At 48.0% G+C, this 18,064-nt stretch overlaps 1 protein-coding gene across 2 annotated transcripts in view; it reads left to right on the forward strand.

The window, feature by feature from the left end:
- Positions 1–3,155: 3,155 nt before the first annotated feature.
- OPA1 (OPA1 mitochondrial dynamin like GTPase) overlaps positions 3,156–18,064 on the forward strand; it is a 255,182-nt gene continuing 240,273 nt past the window's right edge. For both annotated transcript variants that reach the window (XM_063916412.1, XM_063916413.1), the window contains exon 1: positions 3,156–3,300. In XM_063916412.1, the coding sequence (XP_063772482.1) occupies positions 3,284–3,300 (17 nt within the window). In that variant the 5' untranslated portion in view covers positions 3,156–3,283. The remainder of the gene's footprint in view (positions 3,301–18,064) is intronic.

Here is an 18,064-nt window from a genome sequence, read left to right on the forward strand (position 1 = left end):
GGGCGTTTTAGAGCCCCTGACGACCCCTGAGGCACCTGGACAGGCACGAGCTGAGATCCCGGCTGTCCCACATTTGGCATGTCGTCAAATTTCTTATGTAAAGAATCTATACGTGCACTCATTTCTTTCCATAAGTTCATCCACTCGGGTGTCTGCCCCGCAGGGGGTGACGTCCCTTCAAAATGCATCTGCTCCGCCTCCACCTCATTATCCTCATCAAACATGTCGACACAGCCGTACCGACACACCCCACACACACAGGGAATGCTCAACAGAGGACAGGACCCACAAAAAGCCCTTTGGGGGGACAGAGTGAGAGTATGCCAGCACACACCAGAGCGCTATATATATACAGGGACTAACTGAGTTATGTCCCTAATAGCTGCTTTTCATATAATATATGTATATATACTGCCAAATTTAATGCCCCCCCTCTCTTTTCCCTCTTACTGTTACTATATATTGCAGGGAAGAGCCAGGGAGCTTCCTTCCAGCCGAGCTGTGAGGGAAAAATGGCGCCAGTGTGCTGAGGAGATAGGCTCCGCCCCTTTTTTGCGGCCTATTCTCCCGCTTTTTATGGAATTCTGGCAGGGGTATTTACCTCATATATAGCCTCTGGGGTTATATATTGAGGTATTTTAGCCAGCCAAGGTGTTATTATTGCTGCCTCAGGGCGCCCCCCCCCAGCGCCCTGCACCCTCAGTGACCGGAGTGTGAAGTGTGAGAGGAGCAATGGCGCACAGCTGCAGTGCTGTGCGCTACCTTGGTGAAGACAGAGTCTTCATGCCGCCGATTTTCCGGACCATCTTCTTGCTTCTGGCTCTGTAAGGGGGACGGCGGCGCGGCTCCGGGACCGAACACCAAGGACTGGGCCTGCGGTCGATCCCTCTGGAGCTAATGGTGTCCAGTAGCCTAAGAAGCCCAATCCGGCTGCAAGCAGGCGAGTTCGCTTCTTCTCCCCTTAGTCCCTCGCTGCAGTGAGCCTGTTGCCAGCAGGTCTCACTGAAAATAAAAAACCTAAGTCTATTCTTTCTAAGAGCTCAGGAGAGCCCCTAGTGTGCATCCAACCTCGGCCGAGCACGAATTCTAACTGAGGCTTGGAGGAGGGTCATAGTGGGAGGAGCCAGTGCACACCAGGTAGTCTGAAATCTTTCTAGAGTGCCCAGCCTCCTTCGGAGCCCGCTATTCCCCATGGTCCTTACGGAGTTCCCAGCATCCACTAGGACGTCAGAGAAATTGTGGTAAAACGGGCACAGACACCAGATTTCAGCATTTTGAATAAGAATCTGTAGATCTGCGAGTGTTAAACAGCATTGGTCAACAGATTTGACACTTGAACCCCACACAGGGTGGTCACTTACATATCACCCACTTGCAATTTGCCTTGACCAACAAGCATTTGGGCATGAAAATGGTGGTAAAGCGGGCACAGACACCAGATGTTATCATTTTGAATTAAGAAGCTGTAGTTCTGCAAGGGTTAAACAGCGTGGTCAACAGATTTGACACTTGAAACCCACACAGGGTGGTCACTTACATATCACCCACTTGCAATTTGCCTTGACCAACAAGCATTTGGGCATGAAAATGGTGGTAAAGCGGCCACAGACACCAGATTTCATCATTTTGAATAAGAAGCTGTAGTTCTGCAAGGGTTAAACAGTGTTGGTCAAAAGATTAGACACTTGAAACCCACACAGGGTGGTCACATACATATCACCCACTTGCAATTTGCCTTGACCAACAAGCATTTGGGCATGAAAATGGTGGTATAGCGGGCACAGACACCAGATTTCAGCATTTTGAATAAGAATCTGTAGATCTGCAAGTGTTAAACAGCATTGGTCAACAGATTTGACACTTGAACCCCACACAGGGTGGTCACTTACATATCAGCCACTTGCAATTTGCCTTGACCAACAAGCATTTGGGCATGAAAATGGTGGTATAGCGGGCACAGACACCAGATTTCAGCATTTTGAATAAGAATCTGTAGATCTGCAAGTGTTAAACAGCATTGGTCAACAGATTTGACACTTGAACCCCACACAGGGTGGTCACTTACATATCAGCCACTTGCAATTTGCCTTGACCAACAAGCATTTGGGCATGAAAATGGTGGTAAAGCGGGCACAGACACCAGATGTTATCATTTTGAATAAGAAGCTGTAGTTCTGCAAGGGTTAAACAGCGTGGTCAACAGATTTGACACTTGAAACCCACACAGGGTGGTCACTTACATATCACCCACTTGCAATTTGCCTTGACCAACAAGCATTTGGGCATGAAAATGGTGGTAAAGCGGCCACAGACACCAGATTTCATCATTTTGAATAAGAAGCTGTAGATCTGCGTGGGTTTCAAGTGTTAAATCTGTTGACCAAATGCTTGTTGGTCAAGGCAAACTGCAAGTGGATGATATGTATGTGACCACCCTGTGTGGGTTTGAAGTGTCTAATCTTTTGACCAGCACTGTTTAACCCTTGCAGAACTACAGCTTCTTATTCAAAATGATGAAATCTGATGTCTGTGCCCCCTTTACCCCCATTTTCATGCCCAAATGCTTGTTGATCAAAGCAAATTGCAAGTGGGTGATATGTAAGTGACCACCCTTTGTAGGTTTCAAGTGTAAAATCTGCTGACCAACGCTGTTTAACCCTTGCAGAATTACTGCTTCTTATTCAAAATTATAAATTTTGGTGCATGTGCCCGCTTTACCACCATTTTCATGCCCAAATCATTTTTGTTTAATGCAAAGTGTAATGTATATTGGTGTAAGGGACACTATTTGAATTTTTTGCAATGTTATCTTAGTGATCTATCCTTATTTAATTTATTTTAATATAATATTTTCAGAATAAGAAGCTGGAGCCGAATAAGAAGCTGGCCGAATAAGAAGCTAACTTCAGCCTCGTCAAAATCGGCACATGATTAAGAGTAATGCCAATTTTGGTTGTTATGTGTACAGCACAGGAGCTGGGTCACCATTACAATTGTAGAATGCTACCTTTTAGTGTGACACTGAAAGGTATTAAATAAATATACTTTTCCAAGAAGCTGAAAAAGGCCCAGTGTCCGAAATACGTAGCAGCAGTAGCTAAGCCCTACCTCTGAACTATTTGTTACCGGAACCTTATAACCAGCGTTCTCTCTTTCCTGACGAGCCCCAATAACGGGTGCGCTTGTTTCTTTTCCGGAAGTGCTGTTGCTTTGACAGGTCTGGGTGCCCTTGTTTGGCAGCTGTGCTGGATGAGAGGGAGCTGGGTGCCCCCGGTCACACAGGATGTTGCGGGCCGCCTGGTGAGTGCTGCTGTGCTCCCCCGCCAGATGCTGCTCGGTCATTTCTACAGTATAGAGTCAGTAAGACGCACATGTGAGCTGGCGTACCACGCAGGGCTGTCGGGGGAGTTTATCCTAGGCATGCTGCTCCTGTAGCTGGCAGGCGTGGTCCCCTTATATCTGGTAGGCATAGTATCCCTGTATCTGGTAGGCATAGTATCCCTGTAGCTGGTAGGCATGGTTCCCCCTGTAGCTGGCAAGCATAGTACCCATGTATCTGGTCGGCATAGTATCCCTGTAGCTGGCATGCATAGCACTCCTGTATCTGGTAGGCATGGTTTTCCCTGTATCTGGTAGGCATGGTTTTCCCTGTATCTGGTAGGCATGGTTTCCCCTGTAGCTGGCAGGCATAGTATCCCCGCAGCTGGCAGGCATAGTATCCCCGCAGCTGGCAGGCATAGTATCCCCGGAGCTGGCAGGCATAGTATCCCCGCAGCTGGCAGGCATAGTATCCCCGCAGCTGGCAGGCATAGTATCCCCGCAGCTGGCAGGCATAGTATCCCCGCAGCTGGCAGGCATAGTATCCCCGCAGCTGGCAGGCATAGTATCCCCGCAGCTGGCAGGCATAGTATCCCCGCAGCTGGCAGGCATAGTATCCCCGCAGCTGGCAGGCATAGTATCCCCGCAGCTGGCAGGCATAGTATCCCTGCAGCCGGCAGGCAAGGTTCCCCCTGTAGCCGGCAGGCAAGGTTCCCCCTGTAGCCGGCAGGCAAGGTTCCCCCTGTAGCTGGTAGGCATGGTTCCCCCTGTAGCTGGCAGGCATAGTACCCCTGTATCTGGTAGGCATAGTACCCCTGTATCTGGCATGCATAGCACCCCTGTATCTGGTAGGCATGGTTTCCCCTGTAGCCGGCAGGCGTAGTTACCCTGTAGCCGGCAGGCGTAGTTACCCTGTAGCCGGCAGGCGTAGTTACCCCTGTAGTTGGCAGGCTTGGTTCCCCCTGTAGCTGGTAGGCGGGTATGGGACTCCAGGTCGACACTTGAAATAGGTCGACATGAAAAAGGTCAACATAATTTTTAATGTTTTTTTGGTGTCGTTTTCTTCGTACGGTGACCGGGAACCCCAATTAGTGCACCGCGTCCCCTCGCATGGCTCGCCATGCTTCGGTCAAGGTGCCTCGCTCCGCTACAGCTGCGCTCGGCACAGGTTACCGTTCCCAATTGTAGTCCACGTGGATCGTAAAGTATGAAAAATGTCAAAAAACTTAAAAAAAATGTGAGAAACTCATGTCGTCCTATTGCAGGTGTCGACCTTTTTGGTGTCGACCTGGAGTCCAGATGCCCTGGTAGGAACGGTTCCCCCTGTAGCTGTCAGGCATCGTACCCCTGTATCTGGTAGGCATGGGTCCCTCTGTAGCTGGCAGGCATGGCCCCTCTGCATCTGGTGGGGATGGTCCCCTTGTATCTGGGAGGTATGCCCGCTCTGTGTCTGGTAGGCATGGCCCCCCTGTATCTGATAGACATCGTGCCCCTGTAGCTGGCAGGCTGGGTTCCTGCTCTTGGGTCGCTAATGTCTAATAAATATTACCTCTGTATCTTACAGATCATGCATGGGGCTAGATGTACTAAAAAGTGATAAAGTGGAGAGTGCTAAAGTACCAGCTAATCAGCTCCTAACTGCCATGTTACAAGCTGTCAGGAGTTGGTTGGTACTATATCAGTCTCCACTTTATCTCTTCAAGGCTTAATACATCTGTCCCATGGCATGTATGTAGACATTGTATTCTCAGATACAGTGCAACTGTTACTGCAGGCTTAGCAGTCTGTTATATCACTCGGTGCAGTTGGCTATACTTAAATGAAGTTGTGTTGCTACAGTATAATTTTAATAACTCTTTGTTAATAGTTTAAATCTGGTTGACAACCTTGTCTGTAGTTAGATAAGTAGTATCTGCAACATTTTGTATTTAATGTGAGGCAAACATACTGTACTTAAAGGGGATGTCTAACAAAATCTAGTAAGGGAATGTATCGGATAGAACCTAAAAATATTTATATCCCTGGCACCCTGCATGAAGAACTGTCAGAGTGGGGAGCAAAGGCACCATATAATGCTTCATCAAACACTGCAGTCCTACTGACACAGTTTAGAACCTTCAGACAGCCACCCCTTGGCAGATTACATCTCTTTTTAAAATTATTTAGAAGGCTCACAGCAGACATAAAAATAAAACAATTATGAGGAGCAATACAGGCGAGCCAGTTTTGCAGGTAGAATGAAGACATTTGTAAACATTTCATATAAGATGAGTGGAAAATGGTACGTAAGTAAGGGGTAGGGGTACAAGGGGGAACTAGACTACAGGAAAAATACCATGAAGGAGTTCCAGATGATAGGTCGACAGGTGAAAATGGTCGAAGCACTTTTTTTTTTTTTTTTTTCCAATCTGTTCTACATTTACCATCCACTTAGACTATGATTGGAAATAGTAACCTGTGCCAAGCGCAGCAGTAGCAAGTGAGACTCCTTGCAAGAAGCATGATGAGCGTACATATTTCCACTAATTTGGCTAGTTCCACTATATGTAGTTAATCATGTAAAATGACACAAAACAAAAACTTGTACCGGCCATTCTCATGTCAACCTTTTTACTAAGTCGACCTTTTGTATCTGTCTAAATTTTGTGGTATTTACCTTTTTCATGTTGACCCTGTCGACCATATGGAATTGACCTATTGACGGTCTACGTATTTCCACTCTACCTAATTATCCACACCACCGTGAAGAACACTAGACTGCAATCAGAAAAGCAAAAAGAACAAAAAAGAAATAGGGTGCCACTTGGGATACAAGAAGGAAGACAAGAGACAAAAACAAATAACCAAAGTGAGAAGTCTGGGAAAAAGAAGCGGGAGCACGTAAGGCGTACTGTGCCATCACACATGAGTCAAACAGAGGGGGTCAGTGCAGGAAGCAAAGGTGAAGGGATGCCTTCAGAAGAGAGCCGAGGGACCCACACCTGAGTACACATGTGGCCTTTATCATGGAGATAATAAGTAATGTTTTCCATCGTCGCTATGCCAAATTTTAGATTTTTGGGGTGAGAGAGAAGGTGTGAAGGGGGTTCTTCCAGTTACGAGCTATCGGGCTCTTAGCAGCAACGAGGATGTGGTCCAGCAGTTTAACGGAAGATTTGCAAAGACCAGGAGGAGAGTAGCCTTGGAGAAAGAACCAAAGATTTTTCAGTATTGGGGTTTTGAATAGGTTAGACAGGAGTGTATGGACTGAGGTCCAAAAAGATTCACATACGGGACAGGTCTAACAGACGGGAACAAGAGTACCCCAGAGACCACAGTGTTAGATTACATCTCTGTGATGACACATTCTGCTACTTAGGATGGGTGAGAAAAATAAAACATTGTGAAGTGGGTTCAAATTAGTGTTGAGACAACCTGTCACCCTGAATACCAGTTTGACATGCTTGGCCTTCCAAGCAAATACTGTATATTGTGAATCATTAGATTTTACCTTTTAATACTCAGTTTTGTATGCTTACTGTCTGGCATGCGTAAAAGTTGTGAATTTTATATTTTGTCTAGTAGTCACATCTTTGAATTTGACAGGACTATGGTAGATGAATATAATTTAAGAAAATGAAATGTATATTTTTATGGAGAAAAAGTAATACTGTATTTCAAGCTAACCAATTCTATATCTCGCAGTGTTCCAGGCAGAGCCACTACTTTAGTAATCATGAATAGTACAGTTATCTATAAACCAGTTAATCTGTAAAGAATATGGTAATTTATTAAGGTTGATGGTAAACTTGGAGGACACCAAAGGCTACAGATGAAGCTTCGCTTATCTATACAGTCTATGGCATTTGTCCCGATCACGGAGTTGCTGTGTGCCTGGTCGCAAGGCAGCACGTTTTGCCGCAGGGTGGCGCATAGAGCTTAGTGAGTGTAATAACAGTGATCATCCACCAGATGTCGCTTTTGCGTGAGGTTAGCAGAGCTGCCCAGCAAATTACGGCTCACTCACGCCAGGCATCTCTCGATCTCTAGGTGCATGCACAATGCTAACATGCTTTACAAATGAATGTCGCTTCTGGGTAAGCTGTCATTTGCCGGGCAGCTCTGCTGATGTTGGGCATCTTTTCTTGCCGTAAATGCATTTTACAGATGTGTCCTCTTACATCCTTGCTGCAGACATGCTAAACAGCCCTTGAAGTCGCACCATGACGCGGTGGGACTTTGGTAGTGACGATCGTCTCTTTTCCCGGTAAAATGAGTCTTTGACGCAAAGTAATAGGACGCACAAGCAGCTTCTGCTGATTAAAATAATATGCAGTATGCCTATATACTGTGTGTGACTGCGACTGTATTTGCATACAAAATGCTCTGCTACAGTGTTTACCTGGAAAAGACTGTAATGTTTTATTTTGGATGCAGATAGAGCCGCTATTATACACAGACTATAGGCATGCTGCATATCATTTTCTCTAACGTCCTAGTGGATGCTGGGGACTCCGTCAGGACCATGGGGAATAGCGGCTCCGCAGGAGACAGGGCACAAAAGTAAAAGCTTTAGGATCAGGTGGTGTGCACTGGCTCCTCCCCCTATGACCCTCCTCCAAGCCTCAGTTAGATTTTTGTGCCCGGCCGAGAAGGGTGCAATCTAGGTGGCTCTCCTAAAGAGCTGCTTAGAGTAAAAGTTTGTTAGGTTTTTTATTTTCAGTGAGTCCTGCTGGCAACAGGCTCACTGCTACGAGGGACTTAGGGGAGAGAAGTGAACTCACCTGCGTGCAGGATGGATTGGCTTCTTAGGCTACTGGACACCATTAGCTCCAGAGGGAGTCGGAACACAGGTCTCACCCTGGGGTTCGTCCCGGAGCCGCGCTGCCGACCCCCCTTGCAGATGCCGAAAAGTGAAGGTCCAGAAACGGTGGCAGAAGACTCTTCAGTCTTCATAAGGTAGCGCACAGCACTGCAGCTGTGCGCCATTGTTGTCAGCACACTTCATAGCAGCGGTCACTGAGGGTGCAGGGCGCTGGGGGGGGGGCGCCCTGGGCAGCAATGATAGTACCTTATTCTGGCTAAAAATACATCACATATAGCCCCTGGGGGCTATATGGATGTATTTAACCCCTGCCAGGTCTCAGAAAAACGGGAGAAGAAGCCCACCGAAAAGGGGGCGGGGCCTATTCTCCTCAGCACACAGCGCCATTTTCCCTCACAGAAATGCTGGTGGGAAGGCTCCCAGGCTCTCCCCTGCACTGCACTACAGAAACAGGGTTAAAACAGAGAGGGGGGGCACTTATTTGGCGATATGTGTATATATATATATATATATATATATATTTCTCTGACGTCCTAGTGGATGCTGGGAACTCCGTAAGGACCATGGGGAATAGCGGCTCCGCAGGAGACAGGGCACATCTAAAGAAAGCTTTAGGATCACCTGGTGTGCACTGGCTCCTCCCCCTATGACCCTCCTCCAAGCCTCAGTTAGATTTTCTGTGCCCGACGAGAAGGGTGCACACTAGGGGCTCTCCTGAGCTCTTTGTGAAAGTTTTAGTTTAGGTTTATTATTTTCAGTGAGACCTGCTGGCAACAGGCTCACTGCATCGAGGGACTAAGGGGAGAAGAAGCGAACTCACCTGCGTGCAGAGTGGATTGGGCTTCTTAGGCTACTGGACATTAGCTCCAGAGGGACGATCACAGGTTCAGCCTGGATGGGTCACCGGAGCCGCGCCGCCAGCCCCCTTACAGAGCCAGAAGAGCGAAGAGGTCCAGAAAAATCGGCGGCAGAAGACTTTCCTGTCTTCAGATAAAGGTAGGCGCACAGCACCGCAGCTGTGCGCCATTGCTCTCAGCACACTTCACACTCCGGTCACTGAGGGTGCAGGGCGCTGGGGGGGCAGCGCCCTGAGACGCAATAAATCGATAGAAAACCTTTTATGGCTAAAATAAATGCATCACATATAACTCCTGGGCTATATGGATGCATTTAACCCCTGCCAAAACATACAAGAAAACGGATGATAAGGACGCCGAGAAAGGGGCGGAGCCTATCTCCTCAGCACACTGGCGCCATTTTCCCTCACAGCTCAGTTGGAGGGAAGCTCCCTGGCTCTTCCCTGCAGTCACTACACTACAGAAAGGGGTTAAAAAAGAGAGGGGGGCACAAATTAGGCGCAGTATAAACAATACAGCAGCTATAAAGGGAAAAACACTTATATAAGGTTATCCCTGTATATATATAGCGCTCTGGTGTGTGCTGGCAAACTCTCCCTCTGTCTCCCCAAAGGGCTAGTGGGGTCCTGTCCTCTATCAGAGCATTCCCTGTGTGTGTGCTGTGTGTCGGTACGTTTTTGTCGACATGTATGAGGAGAAAAATGATGAGGAGACGGAGTAGAGTGTCTGTAATAGTGTTGTCACCCCCTCGGGGGTCGACACCTGAGTGGATGTACTGTTGAAATTGCGTGACAGTGTCAGCTTTGTATAAAAGACAGTGGTTGACATGAGACAGCCGGCTACTCAGCTTGTGCATGTCCAGACGTCTCATACAGGGGCTCTAAAGCGCCCGTTACCTCAGATACAGACGCCGACACGGATACTGACTCCTGTGTCGACGGTGAAGAGACAACCGTGATTTCCAATAGGGCCACACATTGCATGATTGAGGCAATGGAAAAAGTTTACACTCTTCTGATAATATAAATACCACCAAAAAAAGGGGTATTATGTTTGGTGAGGAAAAACTTCCTGTAGTTTTCCTGAATCTGAGAAATAAAATGAGGTGTGTGATGATGCGTGGGTTTCCCCCCGATAACAATTGATAATTTCTAAAAAGTTATTGGCAGTATACCTTTTCCCGCCAGAGGTTAGGGTGCGTTGGGAAACACCCCCTAGGGGGGATAAGGCGCTCACACGCTTGTAAGAACAAGGGCTCTACCCTCTCTGGAGATGGCCGCCCTTAGGGATCCTGCTGATAGAAAGCAGGAGGGTATCCTAAAATGTATTTACACACATACTGGTGTTATACTGCGACCAGCAATCGCCTCAGCCTGGATGTGCAGTGCTGGGTTGGCGTGGTCGGATTCCCTGACTGGAAATTTGATATCCTAGATAAGGACAGTATATTATTGCCTATAGAGCAATTAAAAGATGCATTTCTATATATGCATGATGCACAGCGGAATATTTGCCGACTGGCATCAAGTATAAGTGCGTTGTCCAATTATACCAGTAAAGTGGTCAGGTGATGCGGATTCCAAACGGCATTTGGAAGTATTGCCTTAAAAAAAAAAAAAGGGGATGTACCCCAGGTCGCCTCTCAAAATAAGACGCCGTATTATCAGGCGCAGTCCTGGTTGGCAAGCGGACAAAAGGGTTCCTCTTTTCTGCTCGTGACAGAGGGAGAGGAAAATGGCTGCAGAGATCAGCCAGTTCCCAGGAACAGAAACCCTTTTCCGCCTCTGCCAAGCTCTCAGTATGACGCTAGGGCTTTACAAGTTCAGGCACGGTGGGGGCCCGTTCTCAATGAATTTCAGTGCGCAGTGGGCTCACTCGCAAGTAGACCCCTGGATCCTTCAGGTAATATTTCAGGGGTACAAATTGGAATTCGAGAAGTATTCCCCTCGCCGTTTCCAAAAGTCTGTTTTACCGACGTCTCCCGCTGACAGGGAGGCAGTTTTGGAAGCCATTCACAAGCTGTATTCCCAGCAGGTGATAATTAAGGTACCCCTCCTGCAACAGGGAACGGGGTATTATTCCACACTATTGTGGTACCGAAGCCAGACGGCTCGGTGAGACCGATTTTAAAATCTAAAATCTAAAATCTTTGAACACTTACATACAGAGGTTCAAATTCAAAATTGAGTCACTCAGAGCAGTGATTGCAAACCTGGAAGAAGGGGACTACATGATGTCTCGGGACATCAAGGATGCTTACCTTCATGTCAAAATTTACCCTTCTCACCAAGGGTATCTCAGGTTATGGTACAGAACTGTCACTATCAGTTCAGACGCTGCCGTAGGGATGGTCCACGGCACCCCGGGTCTTTACTGAAGTAATGACCGTAATGATGATATTCCTTCGAAGGAAGGGAATTTTAGTTATCCTTTACTTGGACGATTCCCTGATAAGGGTGAGATCCAGGGAACAGTTGGAGATCGGTGTAGCACTACCTCAGGTAGTGTTGCGGCAGCACGATTGGATTCTCAATATTCCAAAATCGCAGCTGGTTCCGACGACTTGTCTTCTGTTCCTAGGGATGATCCTGGACACAGTCCAGAAAGAAGGTGTTTCTCCCGGAGGAGAAAGCCAGGGAGTTATCCGAGCTAGTCAGGAACCTCCTAAAACCGAACCAAGTCTCAGTGCATCAATGCACAAGGGTTCTGGGTAAAAATGGTGGCTTCCTACGAAGCAATCCCATTCGGTAGATTCCACGCAAGACTTTCCAGTGGAACCTACTGGACAAATGGTCCGGGTCGCATCTTCAGATGCTTCAGCGGATAACCCTGTCACCAGGGACAAGGGTATCCCTCCTGTGGTGGTTGCAGAGTGCTCATCTTCTAGAGGGCCGCAGATTCGGCATGCGGGACTGGGTCCTGGTGGCCACGGATGCCAGCCTGCGAGGCTGGGGAGCAGTCACACAGGGAAGGAATATCCAGGGCTTATGGTCAAGCCTGGAGACATCACTTCACATAAATGTCCTGAAGCTAAGGGCCATTTACAATGCTCTAAGCTTAGCAAGACCTCTGCTTCAAGGTCAGCCGGTGTTGATCCAGTCGGACAACATTACGGCAGTCACCCACGTAAACAGACAGGGTGCCACAAGAAGCAGGAGGGCAATGGCAGAAGCTGCAAGGATTCTTCGCGGGGCGAAAAACCATGTGATAGCACTGTCAGCAGTTTTCATTCCGGGAGTGGACAACTGGGAAGCAGTTTTCCTCAGCACGACCTCCACCCGGGAGAGTAAGGACTTCACCCAGAAGTCTTCCACATGATTATAAACCGTTGGGAAAAACTCGACAGGTATTGCGCCACGTCAAGGGACCCTCAGGCAATAGCTGTAGATGCTCTGGTAACACCGTGGGTGTACCAATCAGTGTATGGGTTCCCTCCTCTGCCTCTCATACCCAAGGTACTGAGATTGATAAGATGGAGAGGAGTAAGCACTATATTAGTGGCTCCGGATTGGCCAAGAAGGAATTGGTAACCGGAACTTCAAGAGATGCTCACGGAGGATCCGTAGCCTCTACCTCTAAGAAGGGACCTGCTCCAGCAAGGACCTTGTCTGTTCCAAGACTTACCGCGGCTGCGTTGACGGCATGGCGGTTGAACGCCGGATCCTGAAGGAAAAAGGCATTCCGGATGAAGTCATCCCTATCCTGATCAAAGCCAGGAAGGATGTAACCGCAAAACATTATCACCGCATTTGGCGAAAATATGTTGCGTGGTGCGAGGCCAGTAAGGCTCGACGGAGGAAATTCAACTGGGTCGATTCCTACATTTCCTGCAAACAGGAGTATCTATGGGCCTGAAATTGGGGTCCATTAAGGTTCAAATTTCGGCTCTGTCAATTTTCTTCCAAAAAAGAACTAGCTTCAGTCCCTGAAGTTCAGACATTTGTTAAAGGGGTACTGCATATACAGCCTCCTTTTGTGCCTTTAGTGGCACTTTTGGGATCTCCAGGTGGTTTTTGGGTTCCAAAAGTCACATTGGTTTGACACACTTAAATCTGTGGAGTTAAAATATCTCACAGAAAAAGTGGTCATGCTGTTGGCTCTGGCCTGGGCCAGGCGCGTGTCAGAATTGGTGGCTTTATCCTGTAAAAGCCCTTATCTGATTTTCCATTCGGACAGGGCGGAATTGAGGACTCGTCCTCAGTTTCTCCCTAAGGTGGTTTCAGCGTTCACCTGAACCAAACCTATTGTGGTGCCTGCGGCTACTAGGGACTTGGAGGACTCCAAGTTGCTAGACGTTGTCAGGACCCGGAAAATATATGTTTCCAGGACGGATGGAGTCAGGAAATCTGACTCGCTGTTTATCCTCTATGCACCCAACTAGCTGGGTGCTCCTGCTTCTAAGCAGACTATTGCTCGTTGGATTTGTAGTACAATTCAGCTTGCACATTCTGTGGCAGGCCTGCCACAGCCAAAAATCGGTAAATGCCCACTCCACAAGGAAGGTGGGCTCATCTTGGGCAGCTGCCCGAGGGGTCTCGGCTTTACAACTTTGCCGAGCAGTTGCTTGGTCAGGAGCAAATACGTTTGTAAAATTCTACAAATTTGATACCCTGGCTGAGGAGGACCTGGAGTTCTCTCATTGGGGGCTGCAGAGTCATCCGCACTCTCCCGCCCGTTTGGGAGCTTTGGTATAATCCCCATGGTCCTTACGGAGTTCCCAGCATCCACTAGGACGTCAGAGAAAATAAGAATTTACTTACCGATAATTCTATTTCTCGTAGTCCGTAGTGGATGCTGGGCGCCCATCCCAAGTGCGGATTGTCTGCAATACTGGTACATAATTATTGTTACCAAAAAATTCGGGTTATTGTTGTAGTGAGCCATCTTTTCGAGAGGCTTCTCTATTATCATGCTGTTAACTGGGTTCAGATCACAAGTTGTACAGTGTGATTGGTGTGGCTGGTATGAGTCTTACCCGGGATTCAAAATCCTTCCTTATTGTGTACGCTCGTCCGGGCACAGTATCCTAACTGAGGCTTGGAGGAGGGTCATAGGGGGAGGAGCCAGTGCACACCAGGTGATCCTAAAGCTTTCTTTAGATGTGCCCTGTCTCCTGCGGAGCCGCTATTCCCCATGGTCCTTACGGAGTTCCCAGCATCCACTACGGACTACGAGAAATAGAATTATCGGTAAGTAAATTCTTATTATTAAAATGCTATAAGGGAAAAACACTTATATAAAGGTTGTCCCTGTATAATTATAGCGTTTTTGGTGTGTGCTGGCAAACTCTCCCTCTGTCTCCCCAAAGGGCTAGTGGGGTCCTGTCCTCTATCAGAGCATTCCCTGTGTGTTTGCTGTGTGTCGGTACGTGTGTGTCGACATGTATGAGGACGATGTTGGGAGGCGGAGCAAATTGCCTGTAATGGTGATGTCACTCTCTAGGGAGTCGACACCGGAATAGATGGCTTATTTAAGGAATTACGTGATAATGTCAACACGCTGCAAGTCGGTTGACGACATGAGACGGCCGGCAAACATATTAGTATCTGTCCAGGCGTCTAAAACACCGTCAGGGACGTTATAATGCCCATTTTACCTCAGTCGGTCGACACAGACACAGACATGGACACTGACTCCAGTGTCGACGGTGAAGAAACAAACGTATTTTCCTTTAGGGCCACACGTTACTTGTTAAGGGCAATGAAGGAGGTGTTACATATTTCTGATACTATAAGTACCACTAAAAAGGGTATTATGTGGGGTGTGGAAAAACTACCTATAGTTTTTCCTGAATCAGATAAATTAAATGAAGTGTGTGATGAGGCGCGGGGTTCCCCCGATAGAAAATTATTGGCGGTATACCCTTTCCCGCCAGAAGTTAGGGCGCGTTGGGAAACACCCCTTAGGGGGGATAAGGCGCTCACACGCTTATCAAAACAAGTGGCGGTACCGTCTCCAGATACGGCCGCCCTCAAGGAGCCAGCTGATAGGAGGCTGGAAAATATCCTAAAAAGTATATACACACATACTGGTGTTATACTGCGACCAGCGATCGCCTCAGCCTGGATGTGCAGCGCGGGGGTGGCTTGGTCGGATTCCCTGACTGAAAATATTGATACCCTTGACAGGGACAGTATTTTATTTACTATAGAGCATTTAAAGAATGCATTTCTATATATGCGAGATGCACAGAGGGATATTTGCACTCTGGCATCAAGAGTAAGTGCGATGTCCATATCTGCCAAAAGATGTTTATGGACACGACAGTGGTCAGGTGATGCAGATTCCAAACGGCACAAAGATGTATTGCCGTATAAAGGGGAGGAGTTATTTGGGGTCGGTCCATCGGACCTGGTGGCCACGGCAACTGCTGGGAAATCCACCGTTTTTACCCTAAGTCACATCTATGCAGAAAAAGACACCGTCTTTTCAGCCTCAGTCCTTTCGTCCCCATAAGCAAATCTGCCAAGGGATAGAGGAAAGGGAAGAAGACTGCAGCAGGCAGCCCATTCCCAGGAACAGAAGCCTTCCACCGCTTCTGCCAAGTTCTCAGCATGACGCTGGAGCCGTACAGGACCCCTGGATCCTACAAGTAGTATCCCAGGGGTAAAAATTGGAAAGTCGAGACGTTTCCCCTCGCAGGTTCCTGAAGTCTGCTTTACCAACGTCTCCCTCCGACAGGGAGGCAGTATTGGAAACAATTCACAAGCTGTATTCCCAGCAGGTGATAATCAAAGTACCCCTCTTACAACAAGGAAAGGGGTATTATTCCACACTATATTGTGGTACTGAAACCAGAAGGCTCGGTGAGACCTATTCTAAATCTAAAATATTTGAACACTTACAAAGGTTCAAATCAAGATGGAGTCACTCAGAGCAGTGATAGCGAACCAGGAAGAAGGGGACTATATGGTGTCCCGGGACATCAGGGATGCTTACCTCCATGTCCCAATTTGCCCTTCTCACCAAGGGTATCTCAGGTTCGTGGTACAGAACTGTCACTATCAGTTTCAGACGCTGCCGTTTGGATTGTCCACGGCACTCCGGGTCTTTACCAAGGTAATGCCCGAAATGATGATTCTTCTTCGAAGAAAATGGACGACCTCCTGATAAGAGCAAGGTCCAGAGAACAGTTGGAGGTCGGAGTAGCACTATCTCAAGTAGTTCTACGACAGCACGGGTGGATTCTAAATATTCCAAAACCGCAGTTGTTTCCGACGACACGTCTGCTGTTCCTAGGGATGATTCTGGACACAGTCCAAAAAAAGGTGTTTCTCCCGGAGGAGAAAGCCAGGGAGTTATCCGAGCTAGTCAGGAACCTCCTAAAACCAGGAAAAATGTCAGTGCATCATTGCACAAGGGTCCTGGGAAAAATGGGGGCTTCTTACGAAGCGATTCCATTCGGCAGATTCCACGCAAGAACTTTTCAGTGGGATCTGCTGGACAAATGGTCCGGATCGCATCTTCAGATGCATCAGCGGATAACCCTATCTCCAAGGACAAGGGTGTCTCTCCTGTGGTGGTTACAGAGTGCTCATCTTCTAGAGGGCCGCAGATTCGGCATTCAGGATTGGATGCTGGTGACCACGGAGGCCAGCCTGAGAGGCTGGGGAGCAGTCACACAGGGAAAAAATTTCCAGGGAGTGTGATCAAGTCTGGAGACTTTTCTCCACATAAATATACTGGAGCTAAGGGCAATTTATAATGCTCTAAGCTTAGCAAGACCTCTGCTTCAAGGTCAGCCGGTATTGATCCAGTGGGACAACATCACGGCAGTCGCCCACGTAAACAGACAGGGCGGCACAAGAAGCAGGAGGGCAATGGCAAAAACTGCAAGGATTTTTCGCTGGGCGGAAAAATCATGTGATAGCACTGTCAGCAGTGTTCATTCCGGGAGTGGACAACTGGGAAGCAGACTTCCTCAGCAGGCACGACCTCCACCCGGGAGAGTGGGGACTTCATCGGGAAGTTTTCCACATGATTGTGAACCGTTGGGAAAGACCAAAGGTGTACATGATGGCGTCCCGCCTGAACAAAAAACTGGACAGGTATTGCGCCAGGTCAAGAGACTTTCAGGCAATAGCTGTGGACGTTCTGGTAACACCGTGGGCGTACCAGTCGGTGTATGTGTTTCCTCCTCTGCTTCTCATACCCAAGATATTGAGAATTATAAGACGTAGAGGAGTAAGAACTATACTCGTGGCTCCGGATTGGCCAAGAAGGACTTGGTACCCGGAACTTCAAGAGATACTCTCAGAGGACTCATGACCTCTGCCGCTAAGAAGGGACTTGCTTCAGCACGTACCATGTCTGTTCCAAAACTTACCGCGGCTGCGTTTGACGGCATGGCGGTTGAACGCCGGATCCTAAGGGAAAAAGGCATTCCGGAAGAGGTCATTCCTACCCTGGTCAAAGCCAGGAAGGACGTGACCACACAACATTATCACCACATGTGGCGAAAATATGTTGCGTGGTGTGAGGCCAGGAAGGCTCCACGAAGAAATTTCAACTCGGTCGATTCCTGCATTTCCTGCAAACAGGAGTGTCTATGGGCCTCAGATTGGGGTCCATTAAGGTTCAAATTTCGGCCCTGTCGATTTTCTTCCAGAAAGAACTTCAGTTCCTGAAGTCCAGAAGTTTGTCAAGGGAGTACTGCATATACAACCCCCTTTTGTGCCTCCAGTGGCACTGTGGGATCTCAACGTAGTGCTGGGATTCCCCAAATCACATTGGTTTAAACCGCTCAAATCTGTGGATTTGAAATATCTCACATGGAAAGTGACCATGATGTTGGCCCTGGCCTCGGCCAGGCGAGTGTCAGAATTGGCGGCTTTGTCTCACAAAAGCCCATATCTGATTGTCCATTCGGACAGGGCAGAGCTGCGGACTCGTCCCCAGTTTCTCCCTAAGGTGGTGTCAGCGTTTCACCTGAACCAGCTTATTGTGGTACCTGCGGCTACTAGGGACTTGGAGGACTCCAAGTTGCTATTTGTTGTCAGGGCCCTGAAAATATCGGTTTCCAGGACGGCTGGAGTCAGGAAAACTGACTTGCTGTTATCCTGTATGCACCCGACAAACTGGGTGC

The sequence above is a fragment of the Pseudophryne corroboree genome, chromosome 4 (genome assembly GCF_028390025.1).
Source record: "Pseudophryne corroboree isolate aPseCor3 chromosome 4, aPseCor3.hap2, whole genome shotgun sequence".
NCBI classification, from domain to species: Eukaryota; Metazoa; Chordata; class Amphibia; order Anura; family Myobatrachidae; genus Pseudophryne; species Pseudophryne corroboree.